The sequence below is a fragment of the Ascaphus truei genome, chromosome 13 (genome assembly GCF_040206685.1).
Source record: "Ascaphus truei isolate aAscTru1 chromosome 13, aAscTru1.hap1, whole genome shotgun sequence".
NCBI lineage: Eukaryota > Metazoa > Chordata > Amphibia > Anura > Ascaphidae > Ascaphus > Ascaphus truei.
Window position 1 is genome coordinate 6,453,691 of NC_134495.1, and position 19,675 is coordinate 6,473,365.

Genomic DNA, 19,675 nt, shown 5'->3' on the forward strand with positions numbered 1-19,675 from the left:
TGCTTTACCACACCTTTTATTTCTTACACTTAACATTACAAACACTTTTTTCAATGAATACTGGGAAATATATACAAGAGTAAGTAACACGGCAACCGTGTGTACAGATCCGGACATGAAGATGCAAACCGAGGAGCTCACGTTCTCATTTACCCCGCGCTGGTGGTGCGCGCCTTACTTTAATAATCGGAGTGTGGGTGGTGCGAGAGTCACAACCGCCGGAAGCTGAATCACTATTTCGGGGGTCGCCCAACTCCAGTCAAGGGCCACCAACAGGTCAGGTTTTCAGGATATCCCTGCTTCAGCATAGGTGGTGCGGTCTTTGAGCCACTGAGCTCCTTGTGCTGAAGCACGAATATCCCTAATACCTCACCCATTGTATTTTTCAACGCAAGTATAATATTCGTCTTGGGAAGAGACGGGATGGTGTCAGCCTCTCTCCAGCAAGCCAATATAAAGAAGGCATTCTGGGAACAATAGAAAGTAAACTAATAGGTGGAGATCCTCACACCATTCATTTCTCATGACCTCTAGGTGCTTTGTAATATAATTGGCATGAAAGTGGTGTATAATTGTGTGACATCTGATGTGATTACTTGGGTACAGCATTATGTTCCAGTTGTTATCGCATTGGCTCCACTTTGGGAGCTATCAGAAAGATAAACATTTAAAAACACACTAGTAGAGTTTACATTTGATTGCTGCTCAAACGCACCAACTGGCTAATGACCGTGCATCAGATCTATTAAAACGTAGGAGAAAATTCCGTGGCGAAATCTTCCTCGTTGTCACTGGCAGTCGCCAAGCTGTAGAACGGCTGATTGAAGTCCTCTTGTTGCTTGGATGAAATGGCTCCGAAAAACAGTGAGCAAAACTAGGAAGTAAAAACCATAACCGTTATTGTGACGTAGACTACCTTCTTACTAGTCATTATTTACAGCCTATTTAAATAGGTTTTGTGGTCATAAGGGACAATATTGAGTAGAAATACCTCCAAAAATAGTCTGAGAAATGCAGACAATAAAGCAGCTAGATAATATGCGTCATGTCAAAACCAGAACAGAATGATCATTTAATCAGACTGTCATTGCAATTATTACTTCTCTACCAGGAAATGGCAGCATCTTTTCTTTAAATACTTAAATCTGCAATCCCACAGGCGGCCAGGTGTTTCCATAGGGACCTCTGAATGGGGAAAGTGTTTGCCAAGCAAGGGTTTCCTTTCCCCTTATCCCTCTCTGTCCTTATCAGAGAGACAATAAAGATAAGGGGCTGTAGGTGGTGGACACACACTGGCTGTGCAAGAGCTTGCTCATCTCACACACAGAAGCAGCCAGAGGAATCCACACCCCTCCCAAGTCTCAATTAAAAAATAAATATATATATATATATATATACATATACATTAAAATACTTACAGGTGTTGGATATGGGTAAAAAAAAAAGGCATCAATCACCCAGCTGAGATCCCTTTATTGTCACTGGAATGAGTTCACTTTGGTCCTTTAATGCTTAAATATATAGGTACACACCTGTGAAGGGTTGGCGCACAAACGAGTAAGGTAAATGCATTCTGGCGATATCAGTTGCTGACAATGTACTTCCCGGGAAGTCCAGATGGCTGCCGCCGTTCACACAAACAATAAGGCAACAGCAGTTTCCTGCGTTGATTAAAAATTGATGCCGGCAACCCTATTCTCCCCAGATTGATTCATATAGACCAGGTGGGCTTTGTGTCAGGAAGACAGGCCTCTGACAACACCCGCAAAATTATTAATATTATAGACCACGTGCACCTCAAACAATCCCAGGCCCTGATCCTCGGCCTCGACGCCGAGAAGTCCTTCGACCGAATCAAATGGTCCTTTCTTGACCAAACTATGCTCCAATTTGGTTTCTCGGGCCCATTCCTCAAAGGGGTGCGAGCCCTCTATACCAACCCCACTGCCCTTCTAAAACTACCAGGTCGGCTCTCCAACCCAATAAAGATCAAAAACGGTACCAGGCAAGGTTGCCCCCTATCCCCCCTCCTATTCGTCCTGTCTATAGCGCCACTAGCTGCGCGGATCAGAGCTGAACTCAGCATAAAGGGCATTCTAATCGCAGACAGGGAATACAAAATCTCCCTGTTTGTGGATGATGTTATTCTAAACTTGTCTGAACCGCACACCTCCCTCCCCAACCTAGAGAAACTGTTAGACCATTTTGGTCGCTTATCTGATTACAAAATAAACACAGACAAATCTGAGGCCCTCAACATCTCCCTCCCAGACCCATATGGAAACTCCTACAAAATAACTTTAAATACAAGTGGTATAACTCCCACATCAAATATCTGGGGATAAAAATAGCGAGCTCGTACAGCTCATTGTACCAAGCCAACTATCCCCCTCTCTTCCGCCAGATCACGAGAGACCTTGAGGCCTGGCATGCCCACCAGATCTTGTGGTTTGGAAGAATAGTGTCCACCAAAATGAATATCCTCCCCCGACTGCTCTATTACTTTCAGATCCTCCCTGTCCCTGCCCCACTAGCAGAATTGAGGAATCTTCAAGCCCATATTCTGCGCTTTATTTGGCGGCAACGAAGACCTAGGGTCCCAAGATCGGTGCTTCTGGCGTCGAGGACGCGGGGGGGGCCTGGGGGCACCAGATGTGGTCAGGTATTACCAGGCGGCCCAGCTGAGGCAGGCGGTGGTATGGAACAACCCCCCGACCTCTAATTGCTGGTTACAAATAGAGACGCATCACGCGTCCCCCACCCCCCTCTCGGTCCTACTGTGGTCCCAGACCCATAAAAGTAGAAAGCCCTTGAGATTCGACCTCGGGGCGATGAGGTGCACGTGGTCGACATGGATAAAAACTAAAGGGAAACATGGCCTAGCTTCAACCCCCTCACAACTCACCCCCATCTTCGGGAACCCGGACTTCCCACCCGGTTGTTCCCGAACCCAATTCGGCCAATTTCAAGGCCTAAATATCAGAGTGATTGCGGATCTGCTGGAAAGCGATGAGGTCATGCCCCTCCGAGAACTTAGAGATAGATTATCGTCCCCTGACCTCCCCATATTCCAATACCTGCAGATTAGACACTTTCTGAGAGCCCAATCCCCTAGTCTAAAATTCCCAACGCGCTCCAGATTCGAGACCCTATGTCTCAAAGGCGAGTACCAGAGGGGCTTAATCTCTGAGATATACAAAACACTGGAGGCAGCCCAACCGCCCCCCCCCCCCCCCCAACCACTCATATATGCAAAAGTGGAGCGAAGACCTGAACACCACCATAGACCTGGAGGACTGGGAGGATGTCTGGGAGGCTGCTACCAAAACATCAATTTGCTCAGTCACAAAAGAAAATATCTACAAAATTTTATTCCAGTGGTACCTGACCCCGAGCAGACTGAGCCAGATCTATCCAGGCACCTCCGACGAGTGCTGGAGGGGATGTGGTCAAAGGGGTGACATGTCCCACATTTGGTAGACGTGCCCGGAGATCCAGAGATTCTGGACCCGGATCCAGAGCCTCCTGATTGAGACTTTGGACTTGGAGGTTCCCTTGGACCCCCTGACCTACGTGCTGGGGAAACCAATTGATGACCTCCCTGCCCCCATAGCTAGACTTACATCTGCGATCCTTACGGCCGCCAGATGTTACATCGCTGCGGCCTGGAAGCAAGTTAAGGCCCCCTCCAGGAGAACAGTAATTTCAAGGATAGACGGGGTCATGAACATGGAGAGGCTGACAGACATGTTGAGGCAAAAAATGCCACAATTCTATAGAACCTGGGAGCCTTGGCCGGGGTCGGGAACCCCGACACTGGTACAAGCCCTTCTGCAACACTAGATCCCTTACTTCCGAGATCCAAGGCGCCCCCCCCGCCACAACCTCCCCTCCCCCCTCCCCCCCGCTCTCTCCCCATGTCGTTCCCAACTATCTACCCGCCCTTCGTCATCCCCTCTCTTTTCACCACTGTAAATGGGAAAAAGGTTTATTGTGTGTCACCAACTGCCTCCCTGTTATATGCTTGTAATGTGTCTCTGTGACATACTGTTCTGCTATGTTATGACTGTTATATTTGTCAATGCATCAAAAGACACCAATAAAGGAAAAATATTTATAAAAAAAAAAAAAATTGATGCCAGCAAGAAAAATGGGAAAACGCAGTAAAAAAAAAGTGTGGGGGTGGGACAGGACATTGTGTGCTGCTGCCCCAAAATGAGGCCGAAAAAAAGGGTCATGTAAGTGAGACACTGACCAGACTGCCCAAAGGGAATCAAACGTGTAGCATGTCAAGCAGATTATTTAATATTTAGCTGTTATCTTGCCCCTTGTAGACATGCCAATCCAGAATCGGCATTTGCTTGGCCACCACATGTGGTATTGAGTAGAACACCCTGCCTAGTGTCTGCTGGGGGGCAGGCTCCCCAATCACACCGGAGACTGAGGTGTGGCCAAGTTAGCCCAAATACATAAGGGCAAGAGGCCAAAATAACACCTGGCTCTTAATGGAAATCTCACAAGCCCAATGCTGTTGCTGTAGAGAAGTGACCGTGTAGAGCTGGGGTTCCCAACTTCATTTCTCAAGAACCCCCCAAACGGGGCAGGTTATAAGGATATCCCTGCTTCAGCACAGGTGGCTCAGTCATTTTGAGGATTGGAGTTGGGAAGCACATAGGATTTTAAAACGACATAAAATAGTTCATCACTATAATGCCTCGTCCAGGGTTGCTGCTTGCTGGCGGAGGCGCGCTTCCGCTCGGCACTGAGCCCCTACAGTCGCAATTAGAGCGGCTTTAGTAGGGGCTCGCCTATGCTTCCGCAAGCGCACGGAAGGCGTAGGTTTTAGAAGATTTTTACATTTCAGCGCTCGCCAGAGCGCTGGGCCGGTCACGTGAGCGGTTCGCTCAATGAGGGCGAACCGGCTCCGTGACGTCACTGGCCCGCCCCCTGACGTCGCGCTGTCTAAGGCCAGGGAAAGCACCCGCTTTCCCTGAGCCTCAGCGCGCCTCAGCACGCCAGCGGGGAGCTTGGCCGAGGCCTAAGCATCACATGCCTGTCTGGCATAATCCCATAGTTCATTTCTTTAACAGAACAAACTGCAAATGTAAATATTCAGATGTAAACCCAGATTAAATAATGAAATTGCAAGACAGATTCTTTAGTTTTCTTTAGCCCGGAAATTTAAAAAAAAAAAAAAAAAAAGATATTAATATCTTTAATACTCTTCGGAACACAAAGGGTTAGTCACCGTTATTGATATGTAACAGACATATCAATGGCAAGTTGATTATAGAGACACTGGGGGCGATGCATCAGTCACCCGGCTGTGAAACTGAAGCAAACAACTGCGCCATATTTATCAAAGAACAAAAAATCCATTTGTAGTCTGAGAACTTGTTTTTTTTAATACATCTGGTATTTAATGCAACTTTTTGAAACCCCGCAATACTGTTCTATATATTTTGTATATTTATATTACCTTATTGTAAGTTGAAGGCTGAGGTGCTGTTGCCTCCGTTCCCGGATTCACTTTTGTGTTTTCAAGATCCATTTTGTGTGCAGTTAATAATTTGGGGCTGGCCCTTATCACGGAGCACTGGGTGTCTATTTGTTTTTGTGCAATGCTATCCTCCATGTTTTCATTCTCTGCCAAGCTGTCTGTGTTTTTATTACCTGCGTCCGTGTGAGGGGTGCACGGACTAGCCCTAAATAAATGTATATGGAACATATTAGTACGTCTTGTGTGGATGAACAAAATACAAAGACCAATTTCCAATGTTCTTCCTTTCTCATCTACCGATTTATTCCTGACAAAATTGAAATGCCATACGCATGAACTACCGATATCAGTGTTCCCATCTTGGAATCTGATTACACACAGCTGTATTACCTTCCCAGCACAACAGAAAGATCTGCACAGGGGACATATCTGCAGATAGTGTAGGATTCATATGGTTGGTCTATTAAAAGGTATAAATAGAAGGGCCAAATGTCACACAAAAAAAGTTTGGAATGCAAAAATATATTGAAAAGTACAATGCCACCCACACGTGGTGTAAAAACAAATACAAAACGTGAACATAAATGTAGAAAAGTACATGTATTATGCAAAAGATAAAAGGTCAAAACAACTATCCGTGAGTAGGGTTACTGGCTCGGCACTTTAACCCAGGCTGTGCTGAAAAGCGGTGTAATGCGGCAGGCATAAGTTTATAGGGGTCCATGTTAAAAAGGATTTGAAGCAAAAGGTGACATTTGCTCATTTGCATGTCCTTTCCCAGAATCCTTTGCTGCAGTGGAAGCACTGTATGCTAAGAGATAATGGGGAAAGACAGGATTGCAGACCTGTCAGGCGTGAATGTGCTCACACGTGATATTTTTATTTGCTGTATCCAAAAGATATACAGGCATACCCCGCATTAACGAACGCAATGGGACCGGAGCATGTATGTAAAGTGAAAATGTACTTAAAGTGAAGCACTACCTTTTTCCCACTTATCGATGCACGTACTGTACTGCAATCGTCATATACGTGCATAACTGATATAAATAACGCATTTGTAACAGGCTCTATAGTCTCCCCGCTTGCGCACAGCTTCGGTACAGGTAGGGAGCCGGTATTGCTGTTTAGGACGTGCTGACAGGCGCATGCGCGAGCTGCCGTTTGCCTATTGGGCGATATGTACTTACTCGCGAGTGTACTTAAAGTGAGTGTCCTTAAACCGAGGTATGCCTGTACCAAATACAATAGACAATCTTTGTTTTTAGACCACATCAGTGGCCTTGTGTGTTTTTCAGTATATTTTTGCATCCAAAAATTAACGTGCGATGATTCATTGTATTGTACGGGGCAGGGACACAGGCTTTTAGCATTACGCTTATCCCTGCAGTATGCCTTACAACTGGGCTCTTCAAGCAGGTCTCCGAAGATCAGAAAACATTCGCGTAACAAAGCCACACGGATATTGTCATTTACAATACGTATAAAGAGTTGACATTTTTTTTGATATTTCAACATTTTGCAAGCATTTAGATTCACATCTGCACCATGTATATGTACATAACCTTAACTTATACGCGCGTTTCTGTGTGTGAAACTGCGTTTCGGTCCTGCTAATGTCACACTAGTTGCTTAAGCAGTGGAGTCGAAGCGCCACATCGAAGCCCTTGTCCCTATGAGCTGCCAGGGGAAGAGCCCTGCTCTACAGGGTCAGATGCTATTAACTCTTGGTGAATTAAAGCTGCAGACCAAGCCATATCCTACATGTGTTTTTTTTTTGTTGTTTAATAAATCAGTTCTGTACAATGAGAAATACTTGTAGCATGTGTTTTAAATGACTGACATTTTTAATGTATTATAATGTAACAAGCATTTTTTGTTTCTATAGCAACCATTTACAAAGTCACACTGACTGCAGAAGACTCCTCTGCAGTCATTTAGTGAACCCTTGAGCTGAATCTTCACCAATCAATCACAGGAGAACGGATTGATTGGCAACTTGGCTAATTACCTATGATTGTGTGGATTGTATTGATACACATATTAAGGGGGGGTGGGGGGGGGGGGGGAAATGGCAGCTTGGACGGCTGTTTTAAAAGATATCCCAACCTACAAAGGGCCTCATGCAGAGAGCAGCGCTATTTAAAATCTCGCCATTTTCCGGAGAAAATCGCGCAAAAAACAGCTGAAAATGGCGAGGTAGGAAAAACGCGCCATTTTTTTTTCTATTTGAAAATCTCGCCGCGCGGCTGCCGAGAAACTACATCTACGAATTCAGAAAGGCGCGCTCGCCATCTAGCGGCTGTTTTTGGCGCGATTTTCTTCAATTTTCTCCGCCAACTAAAGTTGGCAAGAAGCAGGAGCTCGCCGGCTATAGGGAAAAAAAAAAATGCGCGATTTTTTTTTTTCCCTTTCAGCTGCGCGCATCTCCTCATTTACAATTCTCCACATGCAGTAATGCTAAAAATAGCGGATTTCGCCCATTTCTGCATATGGAGAATAAAACTCTCCATTAAACCTACTTTTTATTCCCCTCTCCAATTTTAAATAGCGCTGCTCTCTGCATGAGGCCCAAACTATCTTCATTTTTTTTGGTGAGATCAAATCTTTCTATCTCTGCAACTTCTCCAAGTAGTGCAAAGGGGCATTTCTTCTAGTGCCCAATCGCCTGTAACATCCTGCAGGAGTGTTATTCTGCGTACCTAACACTTTTCTGGTGGATATTACAATCAATGTAACTCGCTCACTACAGGGGGGTGGGAAGTCATTTAAACATGTTCAGATGTTTTGTTACTAAGTAAAAATCTGATTTTTGACCAACACCAGCAATGACATGTAAATGGTGCAGCACTGAGGACTTACCTAAGAACTATGTGCTGGGATCTTTGGGACGATGTCCTGCTGTCTGCATTGGTTAACGTTGCCAAAACAAAGTTTGCTTCTAGGACCATGTCTTCCAGGCTAAATGCAACTGGTCTAAAAATGGGATAACACTCGGTGTATGTTATTTAGTAACGCTGTTACCACTCAATTCAACACGTGGTTTCAGGAGCAGAAAATATTGATGCAATTTTTTATATTTGTTACTTTTTTGTTTGTGTGTTTTTTTTACTCATATGTAAAATAATATAACTTCATGTTGACAAAAGTATCTTATAACACACACACACACACACACACACACACACACAACCTACTTTCCAGGTTTGCTAAAATGAACTGAGATGTGAGCACTGGTTGTGTCTGCAAATGCCAGGAATCCCTACAAACAAACAAGGTTACATACATGTAACGTGTTCATCATTATAATTCATCAATACATATGCTTAGTAGAGCATAGCTTATTCAGTTATTATATACAAAACTGGCCTTAACAAAAATTAGCCAAGCTAATTAACCAAATGATGCACCCCACCATACTCCCACCCCCAAAAATAACTGCTCTAGAAGCTATATCTAAATGTATATGGATCTCAAGCAATGTATTTGCACACTTACTAAGCATTACACAGGCTATTTATCAAATGTTTTACACTGGGGAAGAAACAAAAGAATGATCAAACATAATTCCTAAATACAAGTTAAGGTATATTATTTGGTAGGTCGTCTGCAAGACTAAAAAACTGACGCCCCTCCCCCCTGACCCCCCCCCCCCCCGGTCAGTTGGCGCTCCCATAAGTCAAAACAAGTAGTTGGTGCATGTCCCATAAGAATAATATAAATATACGATACCGCATAAATCCGGAAATCAAGTGACAGCACGCAACGTGTTAAAGTATCAAAGTGTATTAGGCTACGCTTATAGTGCCGGCGACGCGATGTCAGGTGACGGTCGCTGGAAAATCAAATAGAAATGACTTCCAGTGATCGCGACCAATCCTTGGACCGTCGCGTCGCGCTTACTATAAGTGCACGCGACTGCGGCAATGCATTTGTTTTGCCGTGACGTCGTGTCGCTGGCACTATAAGCGCAGCCTTAGTGTAAATCTTACATCAAAAAGACCAACGTTTCGGTCCCAAATGTTGGTCTTTTTGATGTACGATTTTCACTAATACACCTTTTATACTTCAACATGTTGCGTGCTGTCTCTTCATTTCCGGATTTATGCGCTGTATATATAGTGTGTGTATATATATATATAGTGCAGGCCTATTCCTAAACATACTGCAAGGCAGTTACCCTAAGTTCCTTGAGACAAAATGTTACTTCGGTGTCAACTCCAACTTGAATGTAGTCAAACTCGTCTGGGCTAAGGTGTATTTCCGTGTGCATTGCCTTTGAGAAACCTGCATTAAAAAATACATTTAGAGGTGATGTTCTATAATGCTTGTTACTGAATAAATGCAAGCCTGTCATTTACAATCACTGTAAGGTGGTCTGTTTCTCTATATCAGGGGTGGGCAACTCCAGTCCTCAATGGCCACCTTGAGGCCAGGTGTTCAGGATGTCCCTGCTTCAGCACAGGTTGTACAGTCTTTGACTAAGCCACCTGTGCTGAAGCAAGGAAATACTGAAAACCTGACCTGTCGGTGGCCCTTGACGACTGGAGTTGCTCAACCCTGGTCTATATAGTTCAGATATTTTATTTATTATGATTTTGGCTATTAAGTTGCAACCAATATGGTTTCGCTTCAATCCTTTTTGCAATTTTTTATTGCGTGCCTAGAAACACTTGTGTGAGGCTCTTGAGATCCGAAAGGCATCTTAATGAGCTACTTCTTTTAACAACAACAAAACAACTATTCGGTAAACCTCTGCTACAGGAGAAAAGGGTATCTGCTCAATTTACTCTAAATGTATGGGACAACCGACAGGGGTGAATGCAATGTAATCTTATCTGCCACCTTGACACACACCCCAAGAGCATAATAACCAGAAAAAGACTGGCAAGAGCTTCATTGTTAGAGATTTTTCAATCCCCTACTCTCACCGCTGGCTTCCCTTAATATTGCTACAGATTTAATCAGCCTCATTGTTCCTTTTGATAACACAACATATCCTGTTGTAACTCGGAATACCACAGTTCCATCGCATTCGATGGCAGTGTTGATGCAAAATATCAAATCTATCCAACCATAACACCCCGTAGGGAACAAAGAAGCTGGCTGTGTTGTACGTCTTCAAGATGTTCACGGTTGGGGCTCGAGATGTTCTGGCTCTGTATTTAGTAATCACTGCATATCTGGCTTCCAAATAATTGGAGCTGCGATTTGCTTGTGGAGGGTGGATGCTGGTTTAAATGTGTTACCTAACCGTGTCGGTGGCTCAATCTCTCCACACTGAACTACTAAAAAAAAAAAGTGTGTGTGTGCGCTGAGCACGTGCATTTTAAGTGAAACTTCTTTGTCTTTTGTCACTGTTTTGTCACAGAAATTGCATTTGTGATGGTGATTTTTTTAAATTAAAAATCAAAACACAATTTCAGTGACAAAACGCAAAGAAGTTTGACTTAGAACACGTGTGCTCGGCACACATCCCGTTTTAGCTATTTGCACTTCTATATTTATACTAACTGGGAATTCCTCGTGTGTGTGAATGTGCGTCTGTGTGTCTGTGTGTCTGTCTCTGTGTGTGTCTGTCTGCGTGTGTGTCAGTTCTCCAAAGTGGGGGGGAGAGGGGCAGTGATATACCGGCATGCCGAGCCGCCGGCTACTGCACATGCATGCTGATGGCTACTGCGCATGCGTGCTGATGGCTACTGCGCATGCGTGCTGATGGCTACTGCGCATGCGTGCTGATGGCTACTGCGCATGCGCGCTGACGGCTACTGCGCATGGCGGCTGCTGCCATGCGCGCCACTCATACAACAGCTTATTTTGCCCACTCTGACGCGCACCATCGGCATCTTTTGCCCACAATGACGTTACTTCCGTTACCTTACTTCCGTCTCCAATGAAGGAAATTCACCCCTGCCAGCAAAGAAGTTTCACTTCAAAAACACAATTGTGAAGGAAACTGGCTATTTTGTAATCCAGATTGTTGACGTGAAAACATTTCCCAGAGATAAAGGTACTTACTCATTTGCCCGGAGCCTACACCCATCCATATGCAGTTGACGCCACCACACCTTATGCCCCTTGTGTGAAGAGGAAAAACCAGATTGCTGTAAACCTGGCGATGTTGCCACTCCTAGACTAACCGTTGGTAACAAGAACCGCACTTTTACCACTGCGGCCTTGACTCCAATTCAACGCGCGCCTATACTCACAGCCTATACTCCCAAGCGCGAATCTTTCAAATTACACACCAACCGTAACCTTTGTCACATCATGTTAAACAAAACTCATATTACCGCATTATACAATTTAATTCCGGTAACATGAATCAGGGTGTTCACTCCGATTGGCGACCAATATTATGTTAATTTATTGACATATTTCCAAACTGAATTAATCAAAACGTCGACATACCACACGTGGTAATATACGTTTCCAATCCAAGATGTTTCAGGCCTAGTGTTACATATACCACTTTGTTTTTTGTAAAGTAAGCCAAAGGGAAAACATCACACTAATTATCCACCAAACCATACAAAAACATTTTTTAATGGCGGCTCCCGGGGGGTGTAGCGGGTTCCTGAGCCTGTGTGGGGACTGTGCACTTATTACAGCCCCAAACTGCACTTTAGCATAGGGGGGTATAGCGGTCAATTCCCACAATGCTTTGCATCCACAGCAGCAAGGCATTGTGGGGTGTGACTGTGCAAGCTCCCGCAGCAACCCCCCCCCCCCCCCCCGTGCTGCCTGCACACACTGAGGTGCAGTTTAGGGCCTTATTAAGAGTGTAGTCTGCAGGACATTATACTGCCTGGGATCAGTCAAACAGCTTTGTTAGCGATAGTCTGATGAGAAGGCAATACGACTGAGTAATTAGGGGCTCGCAGAACAAGTGTAGCAGGGATATGTGGCAAACCCATCTGCACAACACCAAGAGCCTTTTTCTTTTTTAATAATAAGTATTGTGTACGAATACGTTGTCTCTGCTTAACCCTTTTCGCTGCCACGGGCGCCTAAAACGTAACGCGCTGCAAGGAGTCGCAGACACGTCTGCGAGCTGCTACATTGTAATGTGGGGTGTGCATCCTACCAAATGCTTCCTCCGTGTAGCTCTTGAAGGAAACTTTCAGCGGTGTAATGGTTAAAGTCACTTCCTCCTGGCACGTTGGAAAATGAATCATTATATCTGCCAATACTCTGTAAAGGAAGAAGCTGTTTAACTTGTATTTATTTATTTTAACTGTAAGCTTGATAATATTGTACAACATAAAATTCCCTTTACCTTACACCCACAATTAATTTTATTTATGCTATTAAATATTAGATTTTCTGATTACATGCAGCTTTATCTCTTATGTACAACAGAGTTATTTATGCTATTAAATATTAGATTTTATGATTACATGCAGCTTTATCTCTTACGTACAACAGAGTTATTTATGCTATTAAATATTAGATTTTATGATTACATGCAGCTTTATCTCTTACGTACAACAGAGGTAGCTGACCTCTATCTATATTATATCATTAGGACCTATCATCTGTAAAAAGCAGCCTTGTCCCCCCACCAGATGCCCCTGTTTGTATCCTGAGGGGAAGCAGCTGAAATTAACACCCTGCTTCCCAGCCAAATTTAAAAAAAAAAAGGGGGGCGGGGGGGAGACTTATAATAAATGCAAACATTAAAAAGATCCTGTTTGTGCAGACTCCCCCGTCCTGAATCACAGGAAGTTATACTGCGGTGGAACAGTCTCATGTGGGTTTTTTTTTTGTTTTTTTTAAACAAAACAAATAAATAAAATTGACTACGAAAACAAGAATATGAGACAAACATGATATTTAACCTTTACTTTTAATAAGAAAAATTCACTCATAAATATTACCAAAGTAGCAACTGAACAGAACTACCACCCAAAAGACGCGCGCGTGTTACCTCTTGCTATATATAGGGCGGCCAGGCAGCTTCTCCAAAAATACTGGACACTATGGTGAAAGGTGCGAAGTGCTGAAAGCGCAATCAGGATGGAGGAAGCTGCCCAGCCCCCTAGCAACAGCCCTGCTCTCTCCCTGCTCGGGGAAATCCCGCGGCCCCCTAAGCCGCTCAAGTACCATGTCCAGAGAGGTATTACCGGTATACACATACATGTCCAGTCAGGGGCGTAGCTGTAGCCCGGGTGAAGCCTGGAGGCCCGCACTCTTGGGGGGCCTGCTCTCCCCCTGGTATGCTGCGGCTGACGGGGGGGACAGACTGGGACCTGGTGGTTTGCTCGCGGCCGTTAAAAGCAGTTGCCGCCGGACCCAGCTATCCCTTGCTGCAGGTTTCTCTAGCTCAGCGGTGCGCAAACTGTGGGGCGCGACCCCCAGGGGGGGCGCGACACTGCCGACGGGGGGCGCGGGGTTTACAGAGGCCCCGCGCGCTTCCCGAAGGCACTTAAATTAAGTGCCGGGGGAGCTGCAGGGCCTCTGTAAACATAACTTACCGTGGCTCCGGCGGCTTCCTCCCTGTGTCGCCATGGCAACGCAGCGTCAAAATGACGCTGCGAGGTCATGTGACGTCACGTTGCTATGGCAACGTGACGTCACGTTGCTATGGCAACGTGACGTCATTACGCCGGAGCGCGGGTAAGTTGGGGTTGGGAGGGGGGCGCGGGAGTGAGGGGACAGCCGACAGGGGGGCGCAGGGAAAAAAGTTTGCGCCCCCCTGCTCTAGCTCACACTCTGTGCCACGCTGGCGCGCTCAGGAACACGCCGGCGTTTGCGCGCCGGAACGCAATGACTTTGGAAGCTCCGCGTAGGACAGAGTGTGAGGGAGAGAAGCCTGCAGCAGGGGAGAGCTGGGCCCGCCAGCAACCCCCAGGTCCCGGCCTGAGACCAAGCTAAGTCGGGGTATTTATTATGTATTGGGGAGGGGGGGGTATTTATTATGTATTGGGGAGGGGGGGGTATTTATTGTGTATTGGGGAGGGGGGGTATTTATTGTGTATTGGGGAGGGGGGGGGTATTTATTATGTATTGGGGAGGGGGGGGGTATTTATTGTGTATTGGGGAGGGGGGGTATTTATTATGTATTGGGGAGGGGGGGGGGTATTTATTATGTATTGGGGAGGGGGGGGGTATTTATTGTGTATTGGGGAGGGGGGGTATTTATTATGTATTGGGGAGGGGGGGGTATTTATTATGTATTGGGGAGGGGGGGGTATTTATTGTGTATTGGGGAGGGGGGGTATTTATTATGTATTGGGGAGGGGGGGTATTTATTATGTATTGGGGAGGGGGGGTATTTATTATGTATTGGGGAGGGGGGGGGTATTTATTATGTATTGGGGAGGGGGGGGGTATTTATTGTGTATTGGGGAGTGGGGGTATTTATTATGTATTGGGGAGGGGGGGTATTTATTATGTATTGGGGAGGGGGGGGTATTTATTATGTATTGGGGAGGGGGGGGTATTTATTATGTATTGGGGAGGGGGGGGGTATTTATTATGTATTGGGGAGGGGGGGTATTTATTGTGTATTGGGGAGGGGGGGTATTTATTATGTATTGGGGAGGGGGGGGTATTTATTATGTATTGGGGAGGGGGGGGGTATTTATTGTGTATTGGGGAGGGGGGGTATTTATTATGTATTGGGGAGGGGGGGGGTATTTATTATGTATTGGGGAGGGGGGGGGTATTTATTGTGTATTGGGGAGGGGGGGTATTTATTATGTATTGGGGAGGGGGGGTATTTATTATGTATTGGGGAGGGGGGGGGTATTTATTATGTATTGGGGAGGGGGGGGGTATTTATTATGTATTGGGGAGGGGGGGGGTATTTATTGTGTATTGGGGAGGGGGGGTATTTATTATGTATTGGGGAGGGGGGTATTTATTATGTATTGGGGAGGGGGAGAATATTTATTATGTATTGGGGAGTTGGGTATTTATTGTGTATTGGGGAGGGGGGTATTTATTATGTATTGGGGGGGGGTATTTATTGTGTATTGGGGAGGGGGGGTATTTATTATGTATTGGGGAGGGGGGTATTTATTATGTATTGGGGGGGGTATTTATTGTGTATTGGGGAGGGGGGGTATTTATTATGTATTGGGGAGGGGGAGAATATTTATTATGTATTGGGGAGGGGGTGTATTTTTTATGTATTGGGGGGTGTATTTTTATTATATATTGGGGAGGGGTGTGTGTTTTTTATGTATTGGGGGGTGTATTTTTATTATATATTGGGGAGGGGTGTGTGTTTTTTTTATGTATTGGGGAGAGGGGTGTATTTTGTTATTATTTATTGGGGAGGGGTGTATTTTTTATGTATTGGGGAGGGGCATGTATGTATTATTATGTATTGGGAGGGGGGTGTATTTTTTATGTATTGGGAGGGGGCATGTATGTATTATTATGTATTGGGAGGGGGGGTGTATTTTTTATTATGCATTGATAGGAGGGGGAGAGATGATGAGAAGGGGGAGAGGTGATGAGGGATGATGATGATGAGGAGAGATGAGAGAGAGGATCAGGGAGAGGATGGAGGGGGGGAGAAAAAATTTGCAGTCTGTATTAATATTAATAGGGCCCTGAAATTATTTTTGCCCGGGGGCCTGCGTATTTCTAGCTACGCCACTGTGTCCAGTATAACCCCAATTTTGTTACTGGACAGAATGTTCAAATACAGGACAGTCCGGTTCAATACTGGACACCTGGCCACCCTAGCTATATACTATAATAAATGTATACAATTTGAATTTTTTATTCATTTATAAATACCTTGGAGGCATATTAAAATGTTACACATGCTAAATAAAATGTAATACACAGTAGTACATCAGACTTTATATAAAATGTTATAAAGTTCATAAACTTACGACTTTATATAAAATATAATACATTGTAAAAACATGGAGTGTACGCGGTTGGGTATTAAGACACAATTGGCCAAAATCAACATTTGATTATTACTTTTCCATGGAAGATATAATAATAGCGACATATTGTGAAGCATACCTTGATTGAATCTTTAATATATTAGGGCATATATTTTTTGCAAAAACAGCTTGTAACGGTTCACAGTCTTCATAAGTTAAATGATGGGTTTTTGTAACACCTGCAGCAAAATGAATAGATATAATACACAGGCAATGAAGACTAGCATACAATGTTAATTCTTAGATTGTAAGCTCTTCGGGGCAGGGATTTTCTTTCCTATTGTCTGATTTTTGCTGCACTTACTGTATTATTATAATTCCCTGTACTGTATTCTTTGTGAAGCGCTGAGTACACTTTTGGCGCTATATAAATAAAGACTTGCAATACAATACCTGTATCACCTGCTGGTTATACATAACAAACATTACTCACAGAGCATTTGCTGTCTATTGATTAGAAGACAGCAACAGCAACACCGCCCCCTGGTGGACTGTTTGAAACATTTGTATTATAGAAACAAAAAAGGGGCAACCCTCCACGTACAGTGTGCCGCAAATACAACCCCCCCTGTGCGCACGGTCACACGTCTCAAACAGGTCTGCAACCCTGCCCTTCCCCATTATCTCCTAACATACAGCGCTTCCACTACAGCCAGGGATTCTGGGAAATTACATGCAAATGGGCAGGTAGCGTGTCACCTTTTTTGCTTCATATTCATTTTAACACGAATCCGTATAAGCGTATTATAGAAACAACGATAGGGTATGTGCGTCAGTGGTCCAGGTGCTCAAGTACCAGGTCCAACATATGAAGGTAATCATTGTATGATGATCAGGAGGGATCACTGTATGATGATCAGGAGGGATCATTGTATGATGATCAGGAGGGATCATTGTATGATGATCAGGAGGGATCACTGTATGATGATCAGGAGGGATCACTGTATGATGATCAGGAGGGATCATTGTATGATGATCAGGAGGGATCACTGTATGATGATCAGGAGGGATCATTGTATGATGATCAGGAGGGATCACTGTATGATGATCAGGAGGGATCACTGTATGATGATAAGGAGGGATCACTGTATGATAATCAGGAGGGATCACTGTATGATGATCAGGAGGGATCACTGTATGATGATCAGGAGGGATCATTGTATGATGATCAGGATTGATCATTGTATGATGATTAGTAGGGATCATTGTATGATGATCAGGAGGGATCATTGTATGATGATTAGAAGGGATCATTGTATGATGATCAGGAGGGATCATTGTATGATGATTAGTAGGGATCATTGTATGATGATCAGTAGGGATCATTGTATGATGATTAGTAGGGATCATTGTAATGTTGGTGCGCTAAAAGGTATCACAACATGCAACACATCTGCACTTCTCCACGACCAATGCGGCTCCTAGACCTTTGAACTGCAAAGCAAGTAACTCATTTTATGTGAACTGAAGCCTCATTAGACCATGTTCAGAAAACAGTAGTCAAACTCTTACTGTGTTTCGCGCTCTTTGCTGTTGGAAATCACGGTCCCATTGAACAAGTCAGCGTTGGTTTTTATTTGGCGCTTACCGTGTTTGCAGAACAGCTGAAAGATGACGCGGCAGTCGGTAAAGTTGGTGTAAATGTTGCACTTCTCCACGTTCCTGTCTAATGCGCCGAGAGATCTGAACACGGGCAGAACCGACTGCGGGAACAAGAGAGCCATATGCTTTCATTCTGTGACGCCCCCAGGGAGAGTCGCAAGTACGCGGACACGACCCATCCGGACAGAGATTTAACACTTTCTGCTGCTAGAGGCCTGCCTTATAGATTGCTTTTCAAGGTACAGCAGCCCCCTCTGGCAACCAAGGGGTTAAAATATCACTACTAAGTCTGGGGTACCCAAACCTCCCCTACAGGTCAGGTTTTCAGGAGATCCCTGCTTCAGCACAGGTGGCTCAATCAGATGTTCAGTCCGAGGACTGAGCCTCTGATTGAGCCACCTGTGCTGAAGCAGGGATATCCTGAAAACCTGACCTGGTGGGGGGGGGGGAGGGGTGATTGAGGACAGGAGTTGAGCACCCCGGACTTAGAGTGTAAGCTCTTCGGGGCAGGGCCTCCCATTGCTTTATGTTGTCACGTATCTGTCGCGCTTCCCCCCACTGTTTGTCATTGACTTACCTTGTAATGTGGATTTTGTAAAGCGCTGCGCAAACTGTGCCGCTGTATAAATAAAACGATACCTACATAAATATATACAGACCACCAGAAATACATGGGGGCGGGGGGGGTTCCCCCCCATCAGTTAACTTGCTTGCTCCTGTGTAAACGTTTAGTCTCGGCAGGATTAGGATGGAGGGTAATGGCGGTTTTGTGGCTCCTTGTGGAGATCAAAGGAGTATAAACGTCGGGAAGTGCTTTTGTGCTTTTAAACAAACAGGCGCTGTGGCCTTTGCTGCTATATCTGTGACCTTATTTAAACCTTCTGCCGGGGCCGTCTCCTCCTGCAACGCCGCCCTCCTCCAGCGTCGAGGCGTCAAATGACGCTGTGACGTCACGTTACCATGGCAACGCCACGCCATCTGACGTCACGCTGAAGGAGGGTGGTGCTGCCGGAGAAGATAAGAGATATTTACAGAGGCCTGACGCTCTCCCCTGGCTATCAGTGGGGAAGAGAGCAGGGCCTCTGTATATGGGGGGGGGGGAAGGAAATTTGCCGCCGTAGGAGCAGGCCTATCGGGAAATGCGCCACTGACAGTGAGTGATAACCTATTGCTATCACATGCTATGATGTCACAGCCTGACACATTACTGAGGGAACAAGTAAGAAAGATGTGTTACATGTTAGTACTTTACGAGGCCGAGATTCATTTTTCAGCTTTCAGTTACCAAGCGTTCCCGTTGCTCCTTTTTCTACGTATCCTCTGCTGTAATATGGGATATCTTTTACCTTCATTGGAAATTTGCACTTGAAATGCAGTAGGACATCGCCATGACCTTGTTCGTGAATGGTAGCCTCGTGGTAGCGCTGGAAAAACAACGATGAAAAGAAGACGCAGGCGTACGCCGATCTGGAGGAATTCACTGCTCTCAGCGCCAGCTTAATGTAAGGAAAAGAATCGTTCAAATGTTTGTTATGCGTTTCCACAACTGATGTCACGGGTGTATAATCTAACACAGTTGTGATTTGAGTTAGACAATATCCCAATATGATAGTAGTATCGCGGTATCGCTGTGCAGGTAGCAGCTCTGACGGGGCTTGGT

At 45.1% G+C, this 19,675-nt stretch overlaps 1 protein-coding gene across 3 annotated transcripts in view; it reads right to left on the reverse strand.

Moving 5' to 3' along the window:
* Positions 1-19,675, reverse strand: part of RAD9B (RAD9 checkpoint clamp component B) — a 22,547-nt gene continuing 2,872 nt past the window's right edge. For 2 of the 3 annotated variants that reach the window (XM_075568193.1, XM_075568191.1), the window contains exons 3-11: positions 19,362-19,511; positions 18,002-18,116; positions 16,493-16,592; positions 12,588-12,694; positions 9,681-9,787; positions 8,698-8,762; positions 8,363-8,476; positions 5,480-5,705; positions 1-874 (exon numbers count right to left, since the gene is read on the reverse strand). In XM_075568193.1, the coding sequence (XP_075424308.1) occupies positions 746-874; positions 5,480-5,705; positions 8,363-8,476; positions 8,698-8,762; positions 9,681-9,787; positions 12,588-12,694; positions 16,493-16,592; positions 18,002-18,116; positions 19,362-19,367 (969 nt within the window). In that variant the 5' untranslated portion in view covers positions 19,368-19,511 and the 3' untranslated portion in view covers positions 1-745. The remainder of the gene's footprint in view (positions 875-5,479; positions 5,706-8,362; positions 8,477-8,697; positions 8,763-9,680; positions 9,788-12,587; positions 12,695-16,492; positions 16,593-18,001; positions 18,117-19,361; positions 19,512-19,675) is intronic. The other variant, XM_075568192.1, reaches the window with a different exon arrangement.